This window comes from Pygocentrus nattereri, chromosome 17 (genome assembly GCF_015220715.1).
Source record: "Pygocentrus nattereri isolate fPygNat1 chromosome 17, fPygNat1.pri, whole genome shotgun sequence".
Classification (NCBI taxonomy): domain Eukaryota; kingdom Metazoa; phylum Chordata; class Actinopteri; order Characiformes; family Serrasalmidae; genus Pygocentrus; species Pygocentrus nattereri.
Genome location: NC_051227.1, coordinates 18,759,559 through 18,779,447, shown reverse-complemented (window position 1 = coordinate 18,779,447; position 19,889 = coordinate 18,759,559). Strand labels below are relative to the sequence as shown.

At 37.7% G+C, this 19,889-nt stretch overlaps 1 protein-coding gene and 1 long non-coding RNA gene across 4 annotated transcripts in view; both read right to left on the bottom strand.

Moving 5' to 3' along the window:
• Nucleotides 1-4,731: 4,731 nt before the first annotated feature.
• On the bottom strand, nt 4,732-6,397 carry LOC108441371. Its single transcript, XR_001858931.2, has 3 exons — nt 6,310-6,397; nt 5,305-5,655; nt 4,732-5,169 (listed from the first exon to the last, which is right to left on the bottom strand). It is a non-coding gene; the product is annotated as an uncharacterized LOC108441371 (long non-coding RNA).
• A 9,590-nt stretch (nt 6,398-15,987) lies between these two features.
• The window catches only part of LOC108441370 (probable serine/threonine-protein kinase tsuA), a 29,197-nt gene continuing 25,295 nt past the window's right edge, over nt 15,988-19,889 (bottom strand). Inside the window, exons 20-22 of one of the 3 annotated variants that reach the window (XM_037546484.1) lie at nt 18,933-18,971; nt 18,694-18,720; nt 15,988-17,572 (exon numbers count right to left, since the gene is read on the bottom strand). In XM_037546484.1, the coding sequence (XP_037402381.1) occupies nt 18,712-18,720; nt 18,933-18,971 (48 nt within the window). In that variant the 3' untranslated portion in view covers nt 15,988-17,572; nt 18,694-18,711. The remainder of the gene's footprint in view (nt 17,573-18,693; nt 18,721-18,932; nt 18,972-19,889) is intronic. The other 2 variants (XM_037546483.1, XM_037546486.1) reach the window with 2 other exon arrangements.

Here is a 19,889-nt window from a genome sequence, read left to right as displayed (position 1 = left end):
TTCAGATCAGTGAGCAGCAGTTTGGTTTCATGCCCAGAAAGAGTACCACAGATGCAATTTTTGCATTGAGAGTGTTGATAGAGAAGAACAGAGAAGGTCAGAAGGAGCTACATTGTGTCTTTGTGGATCTAGAGAAGGCATATAATAGGGTGCCAAGGGAGGAACTGTGGTACTGTATGAGGAAGTCAGTTGTAACTGAAAAGTATGTTAGGGTGGTGCAGGACATGTATGAGGATAGTGAGACAGTGGTGAGGTGTGCAGTTGGAGTGACAAATGGTTTCAAGTTGAAGGTAGGGTTACAGCAGGGATCAGCTTTAAGCCCCTTCTAGTTTGCAATGGTGATGGAAAGGTTGACAGATGAGGTCAGGCAGGAGGCTCCATGGACCATGATGTTTGCAGATGACATTGTAATCTGTGGTAATAGTAGAGAGCAGGTGGAAGAGAATCTGGGGAGGTGGAGGTTTGCACTGGACAGGAGAGGAATGAAGGTCAGTAGAGACAAGACGGAATACATGTGTGTGAATGAGAGGGAGGCAGGTGGAAAGGTGAAGATGCAAGGAGTAGAGGTCGTAAAGGTGGATGACTTCAAATATCTTGGGTCAACCATCCAGAGCAATGGACAGTGCAAAAAAGAGGTGAGGAAGAGGGTGCAGGCAGGATGGAGTGGGTGGAGACGGGTGTCAGGGCTGATGTGTGACAGAAGGATAGCAGCAAGAGTGAAAGGGAAGGTTTACAAGACAGTTGTGCGTCTTGCTATGATGTATGGTTTGGAGACTGTGGCTCTGTCTAAAAGACAGGAGGCTGAGGTGGAGGTGGTGGAGATGAAGATGCTGAGATTTTCGTTGGGAGTGACAAGGATGGACAAGATAAGAAATGAGCAGATCAGAGGGACAGTGAAGGTAGAGCAGTTTGGAGATAAAGCCAGAGAGGCCAGGTTGAGATGGTTTGAACATGTGTTGAGGAGGAATAGTGGATATATTGGTCAAAGAATGTTGGAGATGGAGCTGCCAGGTAGAAGGAGAAGAGGTAGACCTCAGAGAAGGTTTATGGATGTAGTGAAGGTGGACATGGAGATGGTTGGTGTAAAAGTAGAGGAGGCAGTGGATAGGGCAAGATGGAGGCAGATGATCTGCTGTGGCAACAACTAAAGGGAGCAGCCGAAAGAAGAAGAATTATATAAATGTTGTAACCACTTACTAACAATAGTATAATGCTCTTTGTATGCCCCTATCCTTGTCATACATTGTGTCCCACCCCTGGCCTACCAGTGCACTTCTCCTTCTCTGCCGTATTAAGACAAGATTACCAAAGAGACACTGCGCTGTTCTTATCAACAGGAAGAGGGAGAACTGAGAGGGGCCCTAAGGGAAGCAGGATAAATGCACTGGCTTATCACAAGATAATGCGAGGTGTCGGCTCTTCTGGCTACTGGAAGGGGGTGTAAATCTAAAGGCGTGTAAATTTAAGGTACATAAGCAAGATGCGCCAAGTATACGTTGAGCACTTGCATCTAGACTATGTTCTGTGTGTAAGTGCTCCCCTGCTGCAAGAATGAAGACTTCAAAGACATCAGTGATCTCAGGCTGATTATTTAAAAAGAATTTTCCTGTCAGTTTCTGTTGATTTTTGTGTCACTGATGTGTCACCTAAGCCTAACCTTAACCTCAGTAACCAAAAGGCAATTGTTCTGCAATTTTAGTTTTAAAAAAATAAATAAAAAAAAAATTGTCGTGAAAACAACACGTGCTTAAGAGAAGACCAGCAAAATGCCCTCACTTGAGAAAAAAGGAGGGAGAGGGAGAGGGAGAGAGAGAGAGAGAGAGAGAGAGAGAGAGAGAGAGAGAGAGAGAGAGAGAGAGAGAGAGAGAGAGAGAGAGAGAGAGAGAGAGAGAGAGAGAGAGAGAGAGAGAGAGAGAGAGAGAGAGAGAGAGAGAGAGAGAGAGAGAGAGTGAGAGAGAGAGAGAGAGAGAGAGAGAGAGAGAGAGAGAGAGAGAGAGAGAGAGAGAGAGAGAGAGAGAGAGAGAGAGAGAGAGAGAGAGAGAGAGAGAGAGAGAGAGAGAGAGAGAGAGAGAGAGAGAGAGAGAGAGAGAGAGAGAGAGAGAGAGAGAGAGAGAGAGAGAGAGAGAGAGAGAGAGAGAGAGAGAGAGAGAGAGAGAGAGAGAGAATAAACTGAAACTAAAAAGAACTTAGGAACTAAATGTGAAGAACTAAAGTTGAACAACATTTGAACTTTTACAGTTGTATGCATTTTGAGCACGTCCATTCAATTTCCATATTTTGTTCATGTTCAAAGTGAAAAGTTACAAAAATAAAAGGACATATTGAAAAACTAATGGTTTTTTCACCCAATATATTGGGTGATTTAGAAGAGCAGAGAAAATTGTATAAATGTACGAAAATACCCATCAACACCCATACATAATTTCTTTACATACAATATACTGCCAAAACTGAAAACGAGGCTACACATTGAATTTCAAAAGCAAAATAGATTATAAAATTTAATAAGATGTTAATAAAATGTTTTTTTTTCAGAATTGTAGGAACATGAAAAAGGAAATATTATGAATGATATGCATTCAAATATAGAAACATAATCTTAGTAGGTCATTACTTTCACATCAACATACAGAACCTCATACAAAAAAGCTTAACCAAGACAAAAGCTTAAAGACAATCAGCAGGCTAAAACTTAAATATCATCAAACAGGCATTTAGCTATTAGAGTCCTCAGAAATGGGTGATTCTAGTCTTTTATAAGCCAATTATTTGTTACTGTATAAAAACAGATCATTTAAGATGATGCCGTTTAATTGATGTCAATACTTGCACAGGGAAGAATATTCAATAATCATTCAGAATAATGATTCACATTAACCTAACTAACTCAAGCGTGGGCAGGACTTAAAAAGTAGAGTATAGCCAGCTGTATGTCTGACTGAAGTGGGGCATAAATGAGCCCTTATATCATATCAAAGCATTCTTCTCAAGGAACATGTTACAAGCCTCACAGACAGGCCAAAAGCCAAAGCGCTGTATTTTTACATTCAAGAAATATTTATTCAAGATAAGCAGTCTATATTAAACAGATTCAAGATTTGGTTATGGGAGATAATGTATATCCTTTCAAATATGGGGAGTAGGGTCAGAACACAGAGACAAGAATGTGGGTCATTTAAATTTTTACATGAAGTCATAGCGCAGATATAGCAAAATCAATTATATAAAGAAATTCACATGTTTCTATATGAATGTATAAAGTTCTCAATAATCAAGCAGAATAATATTATTTAGCTCATTTCAAGTTACATTCAAGTGTTACCACCCCTGGTCGCATGTAACATCAAGTTTTACTGAACAAGTAAGTGGTAAGTGATAGACAGGAAAAGGTCAATTTAGGCTATTTGGCTAACTTAAAAAAAAAAAAAAAACCCTGTCAATTTATTTGAATGAAAATTCCTATTGTTTTGACTTACTACAACCCCAATTCCAATGAAGTTGGGACGTTGTGTAAAATATAAATAAAAACAGAATACGATGATTTGCAAATCCTTTTCAACCTATATTCAATTGAATACACTACAAAGACAAGATATTTAATGTTCAAACAGATAAACTTTATTGTTTTTTGCAAATATTCACTCATTTTGAACGTTCCAAAGAAGTTGGGACAGGGGCAATAAAAGACTGGGAAAGTTGAGGAATGCTCAAAAAGACCTGTTTTGAACATTCCACAGGTGAACAGGTTAATTGGAAACAGGTGAGTGTCAAGATTGGGTATAAAGGGAGCATCCCTGAAAGGCTCGGTCATTCACAAGCAAAGGATGACGTGAGGTTCATCACTTTGTGAACAACTGCATGAGCAAATAGTCCAACAGATTAAGAACAATGTTTCTCAATGTGCAATTGCAAGGAATTTAGGGATTTCATCATCTACAGTCCAGCTCATCTGAGATGGACTGACGCAAAGTGTAAAAGTGTCCTGTGGTCTGATGAGTCCACATTTCAAATTGTTTTAGGAAATCATGGACGTCGTGTCCTCTGGGCCAAAGAGGAAAAGCACTGTCCTGATTGTTATCAGCACAAAGTTCAAAAGCCAGCATCTCTGATGGTGTGGGGGTGTGTCAGTGCCCATGGCATGAGTAACTTGCACATCTGTGAAGGCACCATTAATGCTGAAAGGTACATACAGGTTTTGGAGCAACATATGCTGCCATCCAAGCAGCGTCTTTTTCAGAGACATCCTGCTTATTTCAGCAAGACGATGCCAAGCCACATTCTGCACGTGTTACAACAACGTGGCTTCGTAGTAAAAGAGTGCGGGTACTAGACTGGCCTGCCTGCAGTCCAGACCTGTCTCCCATTGAAAATGTGTGGCGCATTATGAAGCACAAAATACAACAACGAAGCCCCCGGACTGTTGAGCAACTGAAGTTGTACATCAAGCAAGAATGTGAAAGAATTCCACCTACAAAGCTTCAACAATGGGTGTCCTCAGTTCCCAAACGCTTATTGAGTGTTGTTAAAAGGAAAGGTGATGTAACACTGAGGTAAACATGCCCCTGTCCCAACTTCTTTGGAACATGTTGCAGGCATCAAATTCAAAATGAGTGAATATTTGCAAAAAACAAAGTTCATCCGTTTGAACATTAAATATCTTGTCTTTGTAGGGTATTCAATTGAATATAGGTTGTAAAGGATTTGCAAATCATCGTTTTCTGTTTTTATTTATGTTTTACACAACGTCTGAACTTCATTGGAATTGGGGTTGTATAATGAGTCAGAGTTCACTTCAGTAGTTGATGGAATTCATAAGATGTGCAGGAGTTATGACAATTACCCATCTATTAAAACAATAACAATCTTTTAAAGAAGAGAAGCAATTACACCAGTTTTCCAGGATTTTACTGCACCAGTCATTGTCATTACTAATGATATTACAATATTACAGTAATGTTTTCTCCTCAGCAATATGAATTCATAATTATAGTACTGAAGGTTGTAAAAAGCAGAGAATAATGCACAAGGTAGAAAGTAGGTTGTTTTGGTCTCATTGTTTCCTCTTTCGAATTATTAATGCACAGATTAAAGTGGCTATTAAAAGGACTAGCAGATTAACAGAGAAGAGAAGATATTTCAGCCATGGATGTGCAGGCTCTGGTTTTCGTTCTGAAATGAGAAACATTTTAGACCAAATCTGTATTACACAGCTACACTTTAGCTGAAGTGTTAGGGTCTTGTTAATTATATATGCAAACATGTGTAACCAGTAATTTACCAGAACTACACAATGAAGTAACCCACCCGTTATAATCAGCGTAGTCCCATTGCCAGTAAGCTTTCTCAGTGTTCCATCAATGACGCAGGATGCCGTGCAGAGCAACTCTTCTGTGTCCTTTACTGAAATGTTGTGGAGAGTAATTTCACTAAAAGTAGCTTTTGAATGAATTTTGGTTCTGTTTTGAAATTTCTCTGTCCTTAAAATGTCTATTATCCTATTTTTGTTGCTCTGGTTGTGAATGGCCCAGGATATTTTGCATGCACGAAGTGTTTCTTGATGAGAACTGATGTTGCACTGAAGGACTGCCAAATCTCCAACTTCATATTTCTCTCTGGTCGACCACTGCACGATCCAAACACTGCTAAACGCAACAACTTGGAAAAAAGAAGTATTCACATTAAGAACAGAACATGTTTTGACTGTAATCATGCTGTGATTACAATTTCAGAATCAGAATTAAGCTTTAGTGGCCAGGTATGCTACACTTGCAAGGAATTTGGTTTTGGTTACAGGAACTCACAGAGAAAGTATCAGACAGACATTCACATGTAGGGTAATAAGATAGGAAAAAAAATACAATATAACAAGCATTAGTACCATCACTCACTCAAACATACACACACACACAGTCATACCTGTAAACCCTACATCGTGCAAAGTATGGTTAACTAAAGTTAAAGTGCTCAGCGCAGCAGCAGTTAAAGGGGGTATAGTGGCAGAGAAAGGGATCAATGAGGTAACGGTCAAATAAGTGGGGTAATATGGCAGGTAAGTAAGATACTAGAACAAACACTGGTTTGCGATGGCAGTTCCAGAGGATGGAGATGAACTTGATACTATATACCAGTACATGTAGAAGTGCAGTTTGAAGCTGGAATATTGTTGTTGTGTAATATTTAATTGAATATTTTAATATTAATTTCATAATTTAAGTTAAAGCTCAAAAAAATTTGGCTGTTAGAACCACTTTCAACAAGTTACAACAATTAAATAAAAGTGATAATTATACAGAATAAGAGCATTCTTACCCCACAGAGACACAAAAAATAAAGACATCAGAAGCCTCATCCTGTTGCTCTCCAAGTTCTTTTAGTTCTCCTTCTTGGCAGTGGTGATCTTGTATAGCCAGTTAAAAAAAGGAACACAAACTGCTGACTAAGGAAGCAACGCCAAAATGATACATGGTCAAGTGTAATCAAGCACGTGGTTGGTTAGTGTAGTGGGTAACACCTCTGCCTTCTATGCTGTAGACTGGGGTTCATTCCCCACCTGGGTAAGCTCCCTACACTATACCAATAAGAATCCTTGGGCAAGACTCCTAAAACCACCTCCGCCTGTGTATAAATGATCAAACTAAGTCGCTCTGGATAAGAGCGTCTGCCAAATGCCATAAATGTAAATGTTTGGGTCAAACATGTTTATTTCTATCAAGCTTTCCTTCTGTGCTAAGTATTTGGACAAATTATAAAAGTTATCATTTCTAATAAGGGTTACCAGAACTAGTCACTGGTGGTTGAGGTCTTACAAAGATATAGTTTCACTTTGTAACCAATATAGTCTTGTCAAATTGACTTAGTCTTATTATTTGAACTAGCCTGACAACGTTTACACAGCAAAATCAGTGGTGTGAATTCACGTTAATTGTCCAGTAAAAATGAATTTGTGTAGATGGGTGTTGATTTGGGTTTCTAATTGAACACCTGAATTGCTGTGCTCTTTAAGCAAAATAAATATGCACACTCCTGTTAGTTAACTCTGCATCTGATTTTAATGCATATAAACTCAAGGTGAAGGTTGAGAATATACCAGATATGGTAAGAACCTGATACATTTACTTACACAGGCCAGTAATCGTTATATAAAACTACCCTTATTGCAGTGACAGAGAAGCTCCAGGCAACAAGATCAGCCAAACTGTCATCTGTTCTGGTTCTTCTTGACCTCTCAGCTGGTTTTGACACAGTCAACCATACAATCTTGCTTGATGTCCTCATCAACCTTGGACTCACTGGATCTGTGTGGAAGAGGTTCAAGTCTTATCAGGAGGGTTGCTCTTATCAGGTAACGTGCAGAGGGTCCATATCCACCCCATGCAGGCTCTCCACTGGTGTGCCACAAGGCTCAGTGCTGGGTCCTCTTCTTTTTTCAGTTTACACTTGTTCTCTTGGTGATGTAATTTCCCCTCATGGTTTCTCTTACCACTGCTATGCTGATGACATTCAACTAATGCTTTCCTTTCCACCTTCTGACACCCAGGTTTCCAGTCACATCTCAGCATGTCTGAGTGACATCTGTTCATGGACGGCAGCTCACCACCTGAAGCTCAATCCTAGCAAGAGAACTATGTAATCATTCTGTCTGTAGATGCAAGAAGTTGGGGTATTCTGGATGGCCAGTTATCGGTCTAGGCTCATATTACAAACCTGACTCAGTCATGCAGATTTTTCCTGTACAACATCCAGAGGATTCAACCCTTTCTCACTTGATTGGCCACCCAGGTGCTGGTTCAGTCTCTTGTCATCACAAGACTTGACTAGTACAACTTGCTCTTGGCTGGTCTTCCTATGCAGTCCACCTAGGCCCTGCAACTCATCCAGGATGCAGCAGTACAGCTCATCTTCAATCTTCAGTCATGTCACTCCACTGCTACTCTCCCTTCACTGGCTTCCTGTAGCTGCATGCATCAGATTTAAACCCCTAATGCTTGCCTACAAAGCCAAAAATAGACAAGCCCACTACCTACCCAATGGCAATGGTCAAAACCTGAACTGTACCAGGAGTACTTTGAGCTTCAAGTACAGCTTGGTTTGACCCGCCATCCTTCAAAATGCGTGGAAGACAAGCATCACGGCTTTTCTCTGCCCTGGATGGACTCCCACTAGCTGTCCAAACAGCAGATTGTCTTGCAATTTTCAAATGCACATTGAAGACACATCTCTTTTTAGAGCTTTTAAGTGAGCACTGAGTTAAGTATATATTTTTTGTGTAGGCTGGTGTGCATTGGCGTCAACAGTGACCTAACTGGTGCTGGTTCAACGCTGCCTACATATTTATTAGGTATGTGTTAATTTCCGTTGCCTTTCATTAGTGTATGTTTATTCTGCGTTTTTAATGGGTTTTGTGCACATCCTAGCTGGTGCCTAATGATAACTTTAGGTGTGGTTACAGCTATGGAGCAAGTATGAGGAGCAAGTAATTGTATTGACGTCAGCAGTGTCTGTTACCTGGGTAGGTCATTTAATGTAGGGATACCACTATGACATATGGGTTAATGTGCATGAGTGTGCATATGTATGTGGTGCTCATTATTATTATTATTATTATTATTATTATTATTATTATTATTATTATTATTATTATTATTATGGATTATATAGGATATGAATAGTGATATTATGTATTATATTTTAGGATTTATTATAATTGAGCACAGTCACATTAAGCACTTTATGTATGTGTAGACCGTATGCTTAAGGCAACCTATTGACACCCTGTTTTGGCTATACTTGTGACTTTATATGTATGTGATTATACCGAATTCTATTTTAATGTGATTTTGGTTCATTTCTTTTTAGAGTGGGGTCACAGCTGGTGTACTTGCGGGTCACTGTTTTTCCCCTCCACTGTTCTAATTTTATTGTGTGCCATTGTGAATGGTATAGCTTGAGTCACCTGTGAATGAATTTTTAACCGATGAATAAGTTGTTCTATTAAGGATGCTGTGTTGGGGTTTAGGTTTTACATATTACAGTTGTTATCGGTAAGACATTGTAATAGCATATCCCAGGTCGTTTATGTTCAGTTGCACCCTAGAAGGTGCTTTTGATATTTGTATTTCTTTCTTTGTTTTGTGGTAAAGGAGTGAGCTGCCCGGGTGCTCTGGTTGTGCTATTTTGGAGTGTCTTAGTTTTGGTTGTGTAGTCTTGCTGTGGGTGATTTTAGTTGGTGAGGTTGGTTTTGGGTGGCTATTGGCATTGTTGATTTAGTAGTAAAGTTTTTTGTGTGTGTGGAAGGGCTCTGTGGGTTTGGGCACTTCCTTGGCCACACTTTTTTTTTTGGGCCTGTGCTATGTTAATTAGCCTCTGTATAATTAGCCTGAATCCCACACAGTTATTAATAGTATTTATAAAGGTTCCTTGTTCTTAATGCTATTTTTTTAAATGATAATGACATGAAATAAGATGTGTATTGTGAATTAATATTCTGATTGATAAACGTGCATTATTGGCTGGCTCTTACACTCTTTAAGTTGAGTGACCTGTGAAGGGGCCTCCCCATAACATAGGGGTGGCGTAGTCAATGCTCTATATACTTTGGGTGTATACATAGGCGCAGACCTTGGGCACTTCATTGTACAAATATTACACCGAATACCAGTGAACATCACCACATTTGGCGTAGTCGGCAGGATAAGTTTAGTTGAGCCATATTCCAATTATACTGTGTATCTAATTGGATGTAATTTGTAGTTTTATTGTGGTGGCTCAGTGCTTATGGTATAGGAGTGGAGCGAAGACATAGGCACAAACCTTGGGTACTATATTATACAAATATTACACCTAGTACCAGTGAACTTCCCAACAAGCTGTTCAACATTAGAAAATTATTTTAACTCTGAACAAAAAGTTGCTAGAGGAATAAAAGCCAGGGAAGACTGTTAGTTGGTTTTTCAAATTAGTCATTAGTATGTTTCTTTGTCTTTTGTGTGGCGTAACTTAACATTTTTATATGTTTACCTGTTCATTAGTCTATCTTTAGATAGCTTTGTCTGGTCACTTTTTTTCTGCTGGCAGAATGAGGCCAGATCTAGCATTGGGTCTAGCATTACCATTTCACCTATTTGGAATTCATCAATGAAGGTGAGTAGCACAAACTTTTATGTGGCCTAGTTATTTCAAAATAGTTTTATTCTGTGCTGTACATAGTTTATTGGAAAGTTATAAATATCATAAGGCATTAATATTTTTTTACTAGTAGGGCTTTCCTTCGCATGGCAGTTAATATGGGCATTACCAGCTTTATTCACTAGAGGACAGTATGCTTCTTGCTGCAGACCTATTTGGTTTTAGATTAGATTAGTTTAGATTAGATTCAACTTTATTGTATCTTTTATTATAAAAGATAAGTATGCAGAGGGAATCAGCAGGTTTAGGTTGGTGGCTGGTGTGGGTTTAGCCTTAGCTTAGCATGCAAACCTCTATGCTTACCATGCCTTTGTTTATGGTCTCAATGCTGGTGCATTTGGATGTTTAAAATACAGTGAAGCACTGAAAATGAATATTTGTATACTGCCTCTCGCTGTTCCTGTGTGAAAGTTTCCAAATTCCTCCATCTGGACTCTCTTGCTCTCCTCGGATGCTTGGATTGAAATTAAAATGTTTCCACACTTCAATTTCCAAGTTCAATTTCATTTGAAACCAGTGTGCCTGCCATTGCAGCAAGAGACATAAGCAGTTAAATTGACGACCGGATTGTCTTGTATACTCTAATGCTGGGAATGGCCAACATGTAATATAACAATACTTCTCTTAACAAGTGACAGCAAAGTGCATTTAAAGCTCATTTTTCAGAGAAAAATTGGTTGATCAAATTGTATTTGAACTCATCATATCACATCTCTATTCGTGGTTTTGCCGCCCCTGAATAACCCTAGTACTAGATATATTTTCAGAATTATATTTTTCTTCTTTTTAAAGATTTTTCTTTTCATGTCACTTTCTTCAAGTGACCAGGAATTCTCCATTCGAAGAAAATGGGGAATCCCCACCAGGAGAAATGTATCCAGCTCAAGTCATGAATTGAGTTTTCCGAGTAGAGGACTACAAAAGAGGAACATGATCATCAATAAAGTTTTAAACTATAGTGAGATTTAGAATGGTAAACGCCAGATTGAGTAAGTAAGGAAACTTTATTTAGTGGGGAAGTACAGATGAACCCATGATTTGGCTGTTGTGTTGCTCTGTATTGTGTAACTTTTCTTTCCATACACATTTATTATTTCATTCACATATATCGAATTGTCACTTCTCTTCTGCAAGGCCAGTAGTGTAAATGTTTGACAGGTGGTCAATAGTTGTCTGCTTTACTTGACCTTTTTCTTTTGCAGTAGACCTTTTTCTTCTGCTGTTTTTGACCTTCCTCTGATGCAGTGAATTTTATTTAAATTTGACGTACTTCATTGATATCGCTGTGAAAATATTACTTTTACCATTACTTTTAAGTTTTAGTACAGTGGGGTTCAGATGATTTTATCCTGGTAAACTGAACTGTACACTGATTTATTTATTGATTTATTACTCTTTTTTTTTCTCATGTGAGTAGATAGTAGAAAATGCCTTGCTTAGGAAACGTGGAGTTGACGATGCCCTTAAAGAGTACAAATCAGAAAATTCGCTGGAGCACTACACCCGGAGACAGTTTGTCAACATACTGGCTAGCCATATGACTGAGATGCGTGGAAATGTGTTTCTTAAACCAACCGTTTAAACCATTTTCAACCATTTCAGACTGAAAAGGTTTATATTAAGAAGAGAATTACTTAAGGGGAAATACTTCTCCTAAGCAGAAGGAGAAGTATGCCCTGGGAATTATTTACACTCTTTTTTCAGAATCCTTTTCTTTGCAGGGCTATGTAAGTTTTAAAAAGGCTTACTTCTAGAAATCAAGCCAGTTTTACAGACTAAAGCTTTGGGATTTTTTAGTTTACGTGACTGACTGCACCACAGTTACGTATAAATGTGGCAACATTTCAGTGTTCTTACGTATGGTTTTCTTTTTTTTTTTGATACTGACCTAACAAACGACATGCTGTAGTACCACTGAAGAACTGAAACTGTTCGAATGGGCCATAAAGACTGTCATGAAGATGAAAAATAACAACCATTAAATCAACCATCACATTAATGCAAAAGCTCCCCAGAGACAATCCCAAAGAATTTGGTTAATGGGATTTTACACATAAATTAAAAAAATTACGAACCTAAAGTCACTGTCCTTTCACACTGCTGCTGTAGCTGCTCTTCCTGTAAGATCAATGCGTGATGGACCTCTGTAATGATTTTTTTTAAACACTTCTATGATGGAAAGGAAAAAGCACATGATACTAAGCATGGTGCCTCAAGACTATGGCTGTGTTCAGACTGCAGGCAAACTGGATTTGTTTTTCAAATCAGATCTTTTGGATCCAATTTGCACTTTTATTGGAAGTGATCAGATAGGTTGGTGATGTCTGGATACATAAATCCTATCTGCATGGGTTGCTGCGGTAACGACGTAGAGATCAGTAACTATGTAGCTATGCTGGAGATGCATATTTCTAAATGCTTATGCAGGGCAGATGGAGATAATGAGTATTCTGAGTATTTCAGAAACTGCTGATCTACTGGGATTTTCACACAGAACCATCTCTAAGGTTTACAGAGAACGGTCCAAAAAAGAGAAAATATCCGGTGTGGACGAAAATGCCTTTTTGATGTGAGAGATAGACAATACATGTAATGCTAAAAGTAAAAAATAAAGTTTTAGAATGTGTTTTAATTTTTATTGGCAGTGTTTTCCTGAAGATATCTGAGGTCAAGTATTTAACCTGGTTTACCAATTCACCTGGTTCTATAGCATCAAACTGAGCGCCATCTGGTATCCTGCTGAAGGCCAGAAAACTGCCTAACAGCTGGGGGGCCTCTGGATTCTATAGGTGAGGCCTGTAAAGTTGCCCAACACTTTCAGCAATGACACTACTTCTTTCACCTTGTTTCCTTGACTTGGGCCCAGCCACCAGACCTTGCCTCACCTTTGACTCTGGGAGCTGCGTTCTAAGGGAAGGGAAATGTGGCGGTGAAGAGACGGAGCCACCACCTAGCCCTGATCCTTCTGGGAACGTAAATCTAAAAATGCAACAGCTTAAAAATGAAATGTTTTGCACCCATGCAACAGAATAAAATTAAACTCAAAAAAGGAACTAGAAACTAAAGGAAGGACTGAAGTGGAACTGAGTAAAATGTAGATCCCTTTCCTTACAAATAAGTAAGTGACAGGTTTATCACCTCAAAACATCGAGTAAATGTAAATGGCTAACTATCACGGTTGTGTTTCTAATTATTGTAATGTTGAAAGCTTTCACTTCTTTAGTTATATTATGGCGAGGGAAGTTCTTTAGAGCATCACAGCCATCTAGAAGCACAGCTCTACGCTTCACCCAGGGTTTGATTTAACCTGGCATGTAAAGTGTAAAAGTCTTCAAAAAAACAATAATAACAATAATAAACACAGGGCATTGCACATGCAACACCCTACATGTCTGACATGTGAACTGAAATAAATAAAACCGCCAATGATTTTTTTTTCTCTCCAGTTAGTTACTTTGGTATATATATATATATATATATATAAACATCTTGTCTATTTATTAATGTTTTATTTCAATGTGAGTTTTAAAAAATTAAAAAAGTTCACAATAGATTGTAACGTTTTAATATAAAATAATGACACCGAATAAATTGTGATCCAGTTTGATTTTTCTTATTATTGTTCATTTTTTAATTTCCTCAATAAAAGTCAGTGGAAAACTAGGAAACATGTCCAAAGTTTGACTGATTCAGAAATCTTACTTGGTTTCCATTTGATGTTTCCATTTGTGGTTTGGTTTAAATTCAAAGCTCTGTTTTTTCTTTGTTAGTATTTCTGTATTTTTTTTATTTATTGTTTGAAATCACAGCCTTTTAACATTGGGCCAACCATCCCGATAACACATGCCAATCAACCCCATAATGTGTGGTACCCCATAATGGGGTAAAAGTCAGAGTAAAAAATGTTGCAACCAACCGCGCCATGTCCTACTCTAGTTTACTATATGACACTACGCTACAAGTCATACATGAATGTTACACAGAGGAAAATCTAATCGATTAAGTAAAACTCATGGACCGTCACAGAGCAGGTACTATTTGGGTGGTGGATCATTCTCAGCACTGCAGTGACACTGACGTGGTGGTAGTGTGTTAGCGTGTGTTGCGCTGGTACAAGTGGATGAGACAGCAGTGCTTACACACCACCATACAGTGTCACTGCAGCACTGAGAATGAGCCACCACCCAAATAGAACCTGCTCTGTGGGGAAATGTGGTAGAAGGGGGCTAACAGAGTATGCAGAGAAACAGATCGACTGCAGTCTGGAATCACAGAAACATAAAATGGCTTAGTATTCTGAAAACTGTAAAATGGCCAGTGATGGACCTGAATTGCAAGCTATAGGCTTTTTGTGCAACTTTATGACAAGAAAACAAATAAAATACCGCAGAAAATCAGAATAACTTACAATGGAAGATGACTTCACAGCTTGCTGCACCATTTCTGCCCACCATCTTCAAGCATCGCATCGTTGCATCGCAGGATTGCCTTACTGGCTGAGGAAACAATTGCTGCTCTCTTGATATTCGATAAAAATAAGATTCCTCAGTAGGTAGCATATGTGAGGTATCTAAATATTGAGAAAGCCTGCTTGTTTGGAGCGTTCATGTTATGATATTATGCATATTATGATATTTAATGAAATTTTATTATTAAAATGCTGTTTTAGACACACCCAACATTTCAGTATGAAGTAGGGATGAGTAAAAAGTAGTGTTTTCTTCACACATATAAGCTACTTAAGTAATTGTAAATTAATTTACTCAAAGAACTGCAAACCCTTTCTTTTTTAGTTACATGCAGCAAAATAGATATAAATAACACCTATAGATAACCAGCTAAACTATGAACAGCTAACTAAATCAGAAAGCTAGAAGCATAGGTAGAGAGAGAAAATTCTAATTCAGACTGACTGACATTCATAAATTGGCAGTTTTAGAAGCAGCACTTGCAAAACAAATCACAGGGCCTCAAGTTTAAAGTTTTATCAACATTAAAAAATATGTGGATTAGACAGTCAGTACAGAGTTACATTAAGCTGTACTTCATTTAAAAAATTTCCTGAGCCCAGTGTGTTTTTTTATTGTGTTATACATACTATTTAATTAGTATTAATTATTAATTGAGTCAACACAAATGCACTGAAATTCCTTAGCAATACAGAAATGATTATTGTGATGAGCTGAATCTGGTGTGTTGGTAGCAGAGAGAACACTATAATGTGTAGGGCAGGGGGTTCTCCAGGGCCAGAATTGGGAACCACTGAGTTAATCCAATCCTGTTATTAAAATAGGCATTAACATGCATCTAATGTGCACTGTATTACAGTGTATGCTACATTGATATGCTAAACATATTTGGATACATTGTGCAGTATTTGTAAATATACTAATTATATACTCAAGCTATATACATTGATATACTAATGATGTGCTTAAAGAGCACATGGGTTCAGAAATATTTTAGAGCATGATGTATTTTTACAATTCAGTTTGGCAGCACAGACATAAATTATACCTTATATATCATATTTCATAATATATATCAAGTACACAATATTAGTGATTTAGTACAAAATACTGGCTGCAGAATAGGTTTAGTTGTAATTTGATAATTCTTCAGGTAGTGTAAAAATCTATTACCTTGAACAACACATTACAGAGGAATTCTTTTTCATGGAAGTACCCTGACATCCTTTTTTCCCACGGTTAGATCTACATTTGATATCAAAATTCTATCATACAATTCACATCAAATTAATACAAGGAAGATCATCTGTTTTGAAGAAAACTTGTACTTTTATTTACTTATTCAGCATGGCCAGACATCACATTTAACACTAATAATTACAACACTGCCAATAAGATCATGATAATACAGAACATTTCATTGGGAGTATCGTTTCAATCACACTTCATCGAGGTTCAGGTTTAACACTTACAGTATATTAAGTATAGTTTTAATATAAACTAAGCAAAGTTCACTAAAGGCTCATTTTCAACACAAAATGAATCGTTTTGAAGTATATTCACTTCAGGGGTGGCACCACACCTCCAAAAGTGGTGGTGCAAAATTGATTGTTTCAAAAGTAATTACAACTGCCTTAATCACCCCACAATACCAGGGACTTACTTAAGCTGCACAGAACTCTGCATTTTCTTCAGGAAATTCACTTTTCCAGTAACTTTACAATTAAATCTGTCACTAAGATAAATACAAATAATGAAGCTAATGGCTATGTACAAAATTATTTACAAAATGACATTTTAACTCTGAATTAAAAAAATGTAAAACATAGAATTTTGTTAAAATACCCCCACAGGTGGTTTTCAGCAACAGAATTTCTCCTCTTTATCTTTATTTATTTTTTGTTTTTACCTCTGTATTTATTCTGTATTTTCTTTAGTTGGCAACAAAGCCACTTGAAGCAGCTTCAGAGAAAGAGCGAGTGGGCATCAAGGCAAAAGGGGGCTAAATTCTGAAATAAACTAAAACAGAATATATTTTGTTAATATATTCTGTTAATTTTGTTATTTCATAGTTTTGTTGTCTTCACTGTGATTCCAAAATGTGGAAAATAGTAAAAAAGAAGAAAAGTCATCTATGTGCAGCTCTGCTCCAAACTTGTGCTGTGAGTTTATTTTAAAAGAGAACCAGAAAAATGGCTTTAATATTGGAGCATATCCTGGACTACAGGAAGTCCTACAGCCTACAGTCCCCTAAATTTTTTCAGAGTCCTCAACACATATTTGGTCTCCGCAGATGTTCAAAATTCATTGTAAATCAAAATCTGAGATTACTGAACCTGTAAAGTACTTACAGCCCCAAATCTGAAAAAGTTGGGACGTTATGAAAAAGACAGAAGCAGTGATTTTAGAAATTTTACTCTGACTTGTATTTCAGTATAAACAAGATAAGTTCTGTTTTGTCTGGCCGGGTTCATTTCATTTGTAAATATACATCCATTTCTGCCATTCAGGCCTGCAACACATTTTAAAAAACAGAGGAACTTAGGGCTAATTATGAGGTAAAATAGTTAAGTAATGGTGTGATTTAAAACAGGTGATGCCACCAGGTGAAAAATAAGTAAGTAAAATAATATAATTAAACGAAGAACAGGTAAAGATTTTATTAGGACCTATTAATGAAACAAATAATACTTGGATTCTGTCAGTTTAAAAAAAAAAATGCAGCATTCCAATGTTGTGGGATCTGCTTCACAGAAGTGAGGTTTATTGCTGTAGCTTGCTTTTTTGGTAGCACATGGGATCCTTGAAGACTGTAACTATTGGCACATCTATTTTTAATGCTGTGATATTGCTGACATTGGGATGGCCCCAGTTGTATTCCACATCTTGATGTGATGATTTAGTCACATGGCCCTGGTCTGGAAGAACAATTTTGTAATGTTATTACTCCAAAATGTCATGGTCTGATTCATTACCCTCTTCTGACGCTGTCCTAGGGGGCTTCACAATCCATATAGCACGTGAGATTTGAAGGCAAACATTATTATTACCCCGTGACCCTGAGGGAGAAGCGACTTAGAAAATGTGTGTGTGTGTGTGTGTGTGTGTGTGTGTGTGTGTGTGTGTGTGTGTGTGTGTGTGTGTATACTAAATAATTATTACTGCTGTAACTATTAATTGTGTTCTTTTAAAAAATGTTATGCAAAAGTAAAGTACCTCCTATTTAATGGAGAAAATTATTATAGATCATTTTATAAATTAAAATAGATTTTCATGGCATGCGGTAACCCACTCAGAGGTGGATTCCAAGTCAGACCCTTGTGTGAAAAGGTCAGCATTTATCTGAGTGAGCTATGGCTAAAAGCCTAAACACAGATTGGATTCAAGTGCAGGGAAACTTAAGAAATAAAAAAAAAATAAAGACGGTGACAAGCATGCAAGCATGCTAACCCACAACCTGCAAATACAGGGGCAGGTGCTTAACCACTGCGTTGCTGCCACAGCGATGATCAAGGCAGCATCAGAGAGAGAGAGAAAGAGAGAGACTGCATAGGTATGGCCTATATGTTTATTTAAGTGCCCCAAAGCAAACTGTATATTTTGAAAGGACTAATTTGCCACTAATGTTCTAATTATTAGTCTGGAGTGTCTGTGAGATGGCGTTGCAATAATGTTGATGGAAATTCATTCTGTTGGTTATTATGAGTAAAAATAAACAATTAGAATAAGTCAGACATGTTTTTTTAATTTTTTTAATTGATTTTCTGTCCTCTTGGATTCAGACTCAGTGCTAAAACTCTGGTACACAGCAAGACCGGCTTTATTTTGAATTACAAATCGAGTTGCATATTTAATGTCATATAATCTTAGATACTCAAAATCAGTGTAAATTGAAGCCCTTTGTTCATAATATGAAGGCTAAAAATAGAGATTTCATGTCTTTTGTTGCTGTCTTTTTAGGGATACAGCACCGTGCTTTATTACAGATTGCTTAGTATTTTAAACATGTACTAGTATTGTATTAGTTTCCCGTTCTTACCTTCGTGTCAGTCTTTTGTTATGAGGTCTATGAGGTAAAAGAAAACAGATGTCAGTTTAGAGGTTAGTACTTGAAAGCATTTAGAGTATTATCTGAAAGAAATGTGAAAACAATTTTGTAAATTTAGAATTGATATTGCATTGCACAAAATTTTAGATGGAATCATGAGCACTCACAAGAGAAGCAAAAGTATTAGATTTAACTGGTTTATGAGGAAAGTCACAAAACTGAGTACTTACCTTTCTGTAGTGTTTGTAGACGCACCATATCACTATACTCTGTAAAATGAATAACAGCACGTCATTCAGGACAGAGGCAGAGCTTGCCTTCCAGTGAGCACAAGCTGCACAAACTGGATAAAGCCTACAGCATTGAAGCAGTTATCACTAGGAAAGAAAAGGCACACAGCTTATATTATTACAGAATGTATTGTGCTTTTGTTAACAGCTATGCGGGAACTAGAGTGCCATGGCGAGTAGGTTCTGAGGCCTGCAAGCATCGGCATCACACTGGCTCTCCCTCTCTCTCTGCCATCTTTCTTACTTTTTACACAAACAGAGCGCTCCATGCCTCCTTCTCAGAGACCGGTAGCTCAGCATAGCGACTAGCGGCCAAACAGTCTGAATCTCTTCCATCAAGGTGGAAACATTTTTTCTTCTGACACCAAATGTAGCATTTACAGCTAGAAAAGAAAGACACGCAGCTTATGCACAATGAATTGTGTGCTTATTAACAGCTGTATCAGTTTTGCCATACGCAAAAAAGACATTAGGCTAACAGCTAGCTCAAGCATTAGCTCAGGCCAAGGCCCCCAAAAGGTTATGGGATCTCTGGCTGTGTCTACAATAGAACTTTTTCACAAGAAATGGAAGTGTATAATCACTGGGTATAACAAGTTCTGTTATTGTCTTACGTACAGTTTTTATCCTCAGAATTAAAGGCGTTTGTGTCACTTTAGTTCACCACAGAATGGTGTGTCATCACTTGTCGTCATTGCCAAGACTGGAATGGTTGGAGAACACCAAACACACAACGATGTGGGAGTCCAAACTAAAGAAAGGATTTAAACGCTTCATGGAAAAATTCAAAGCTATTTTAGTACATTAAAATCAGCTAACATCTACAAGTGATAAATCGATGCATAGGGTAGAAGGGCATGCTGGCTCATCATAGTCCGTAGTGCCACTATACATCCA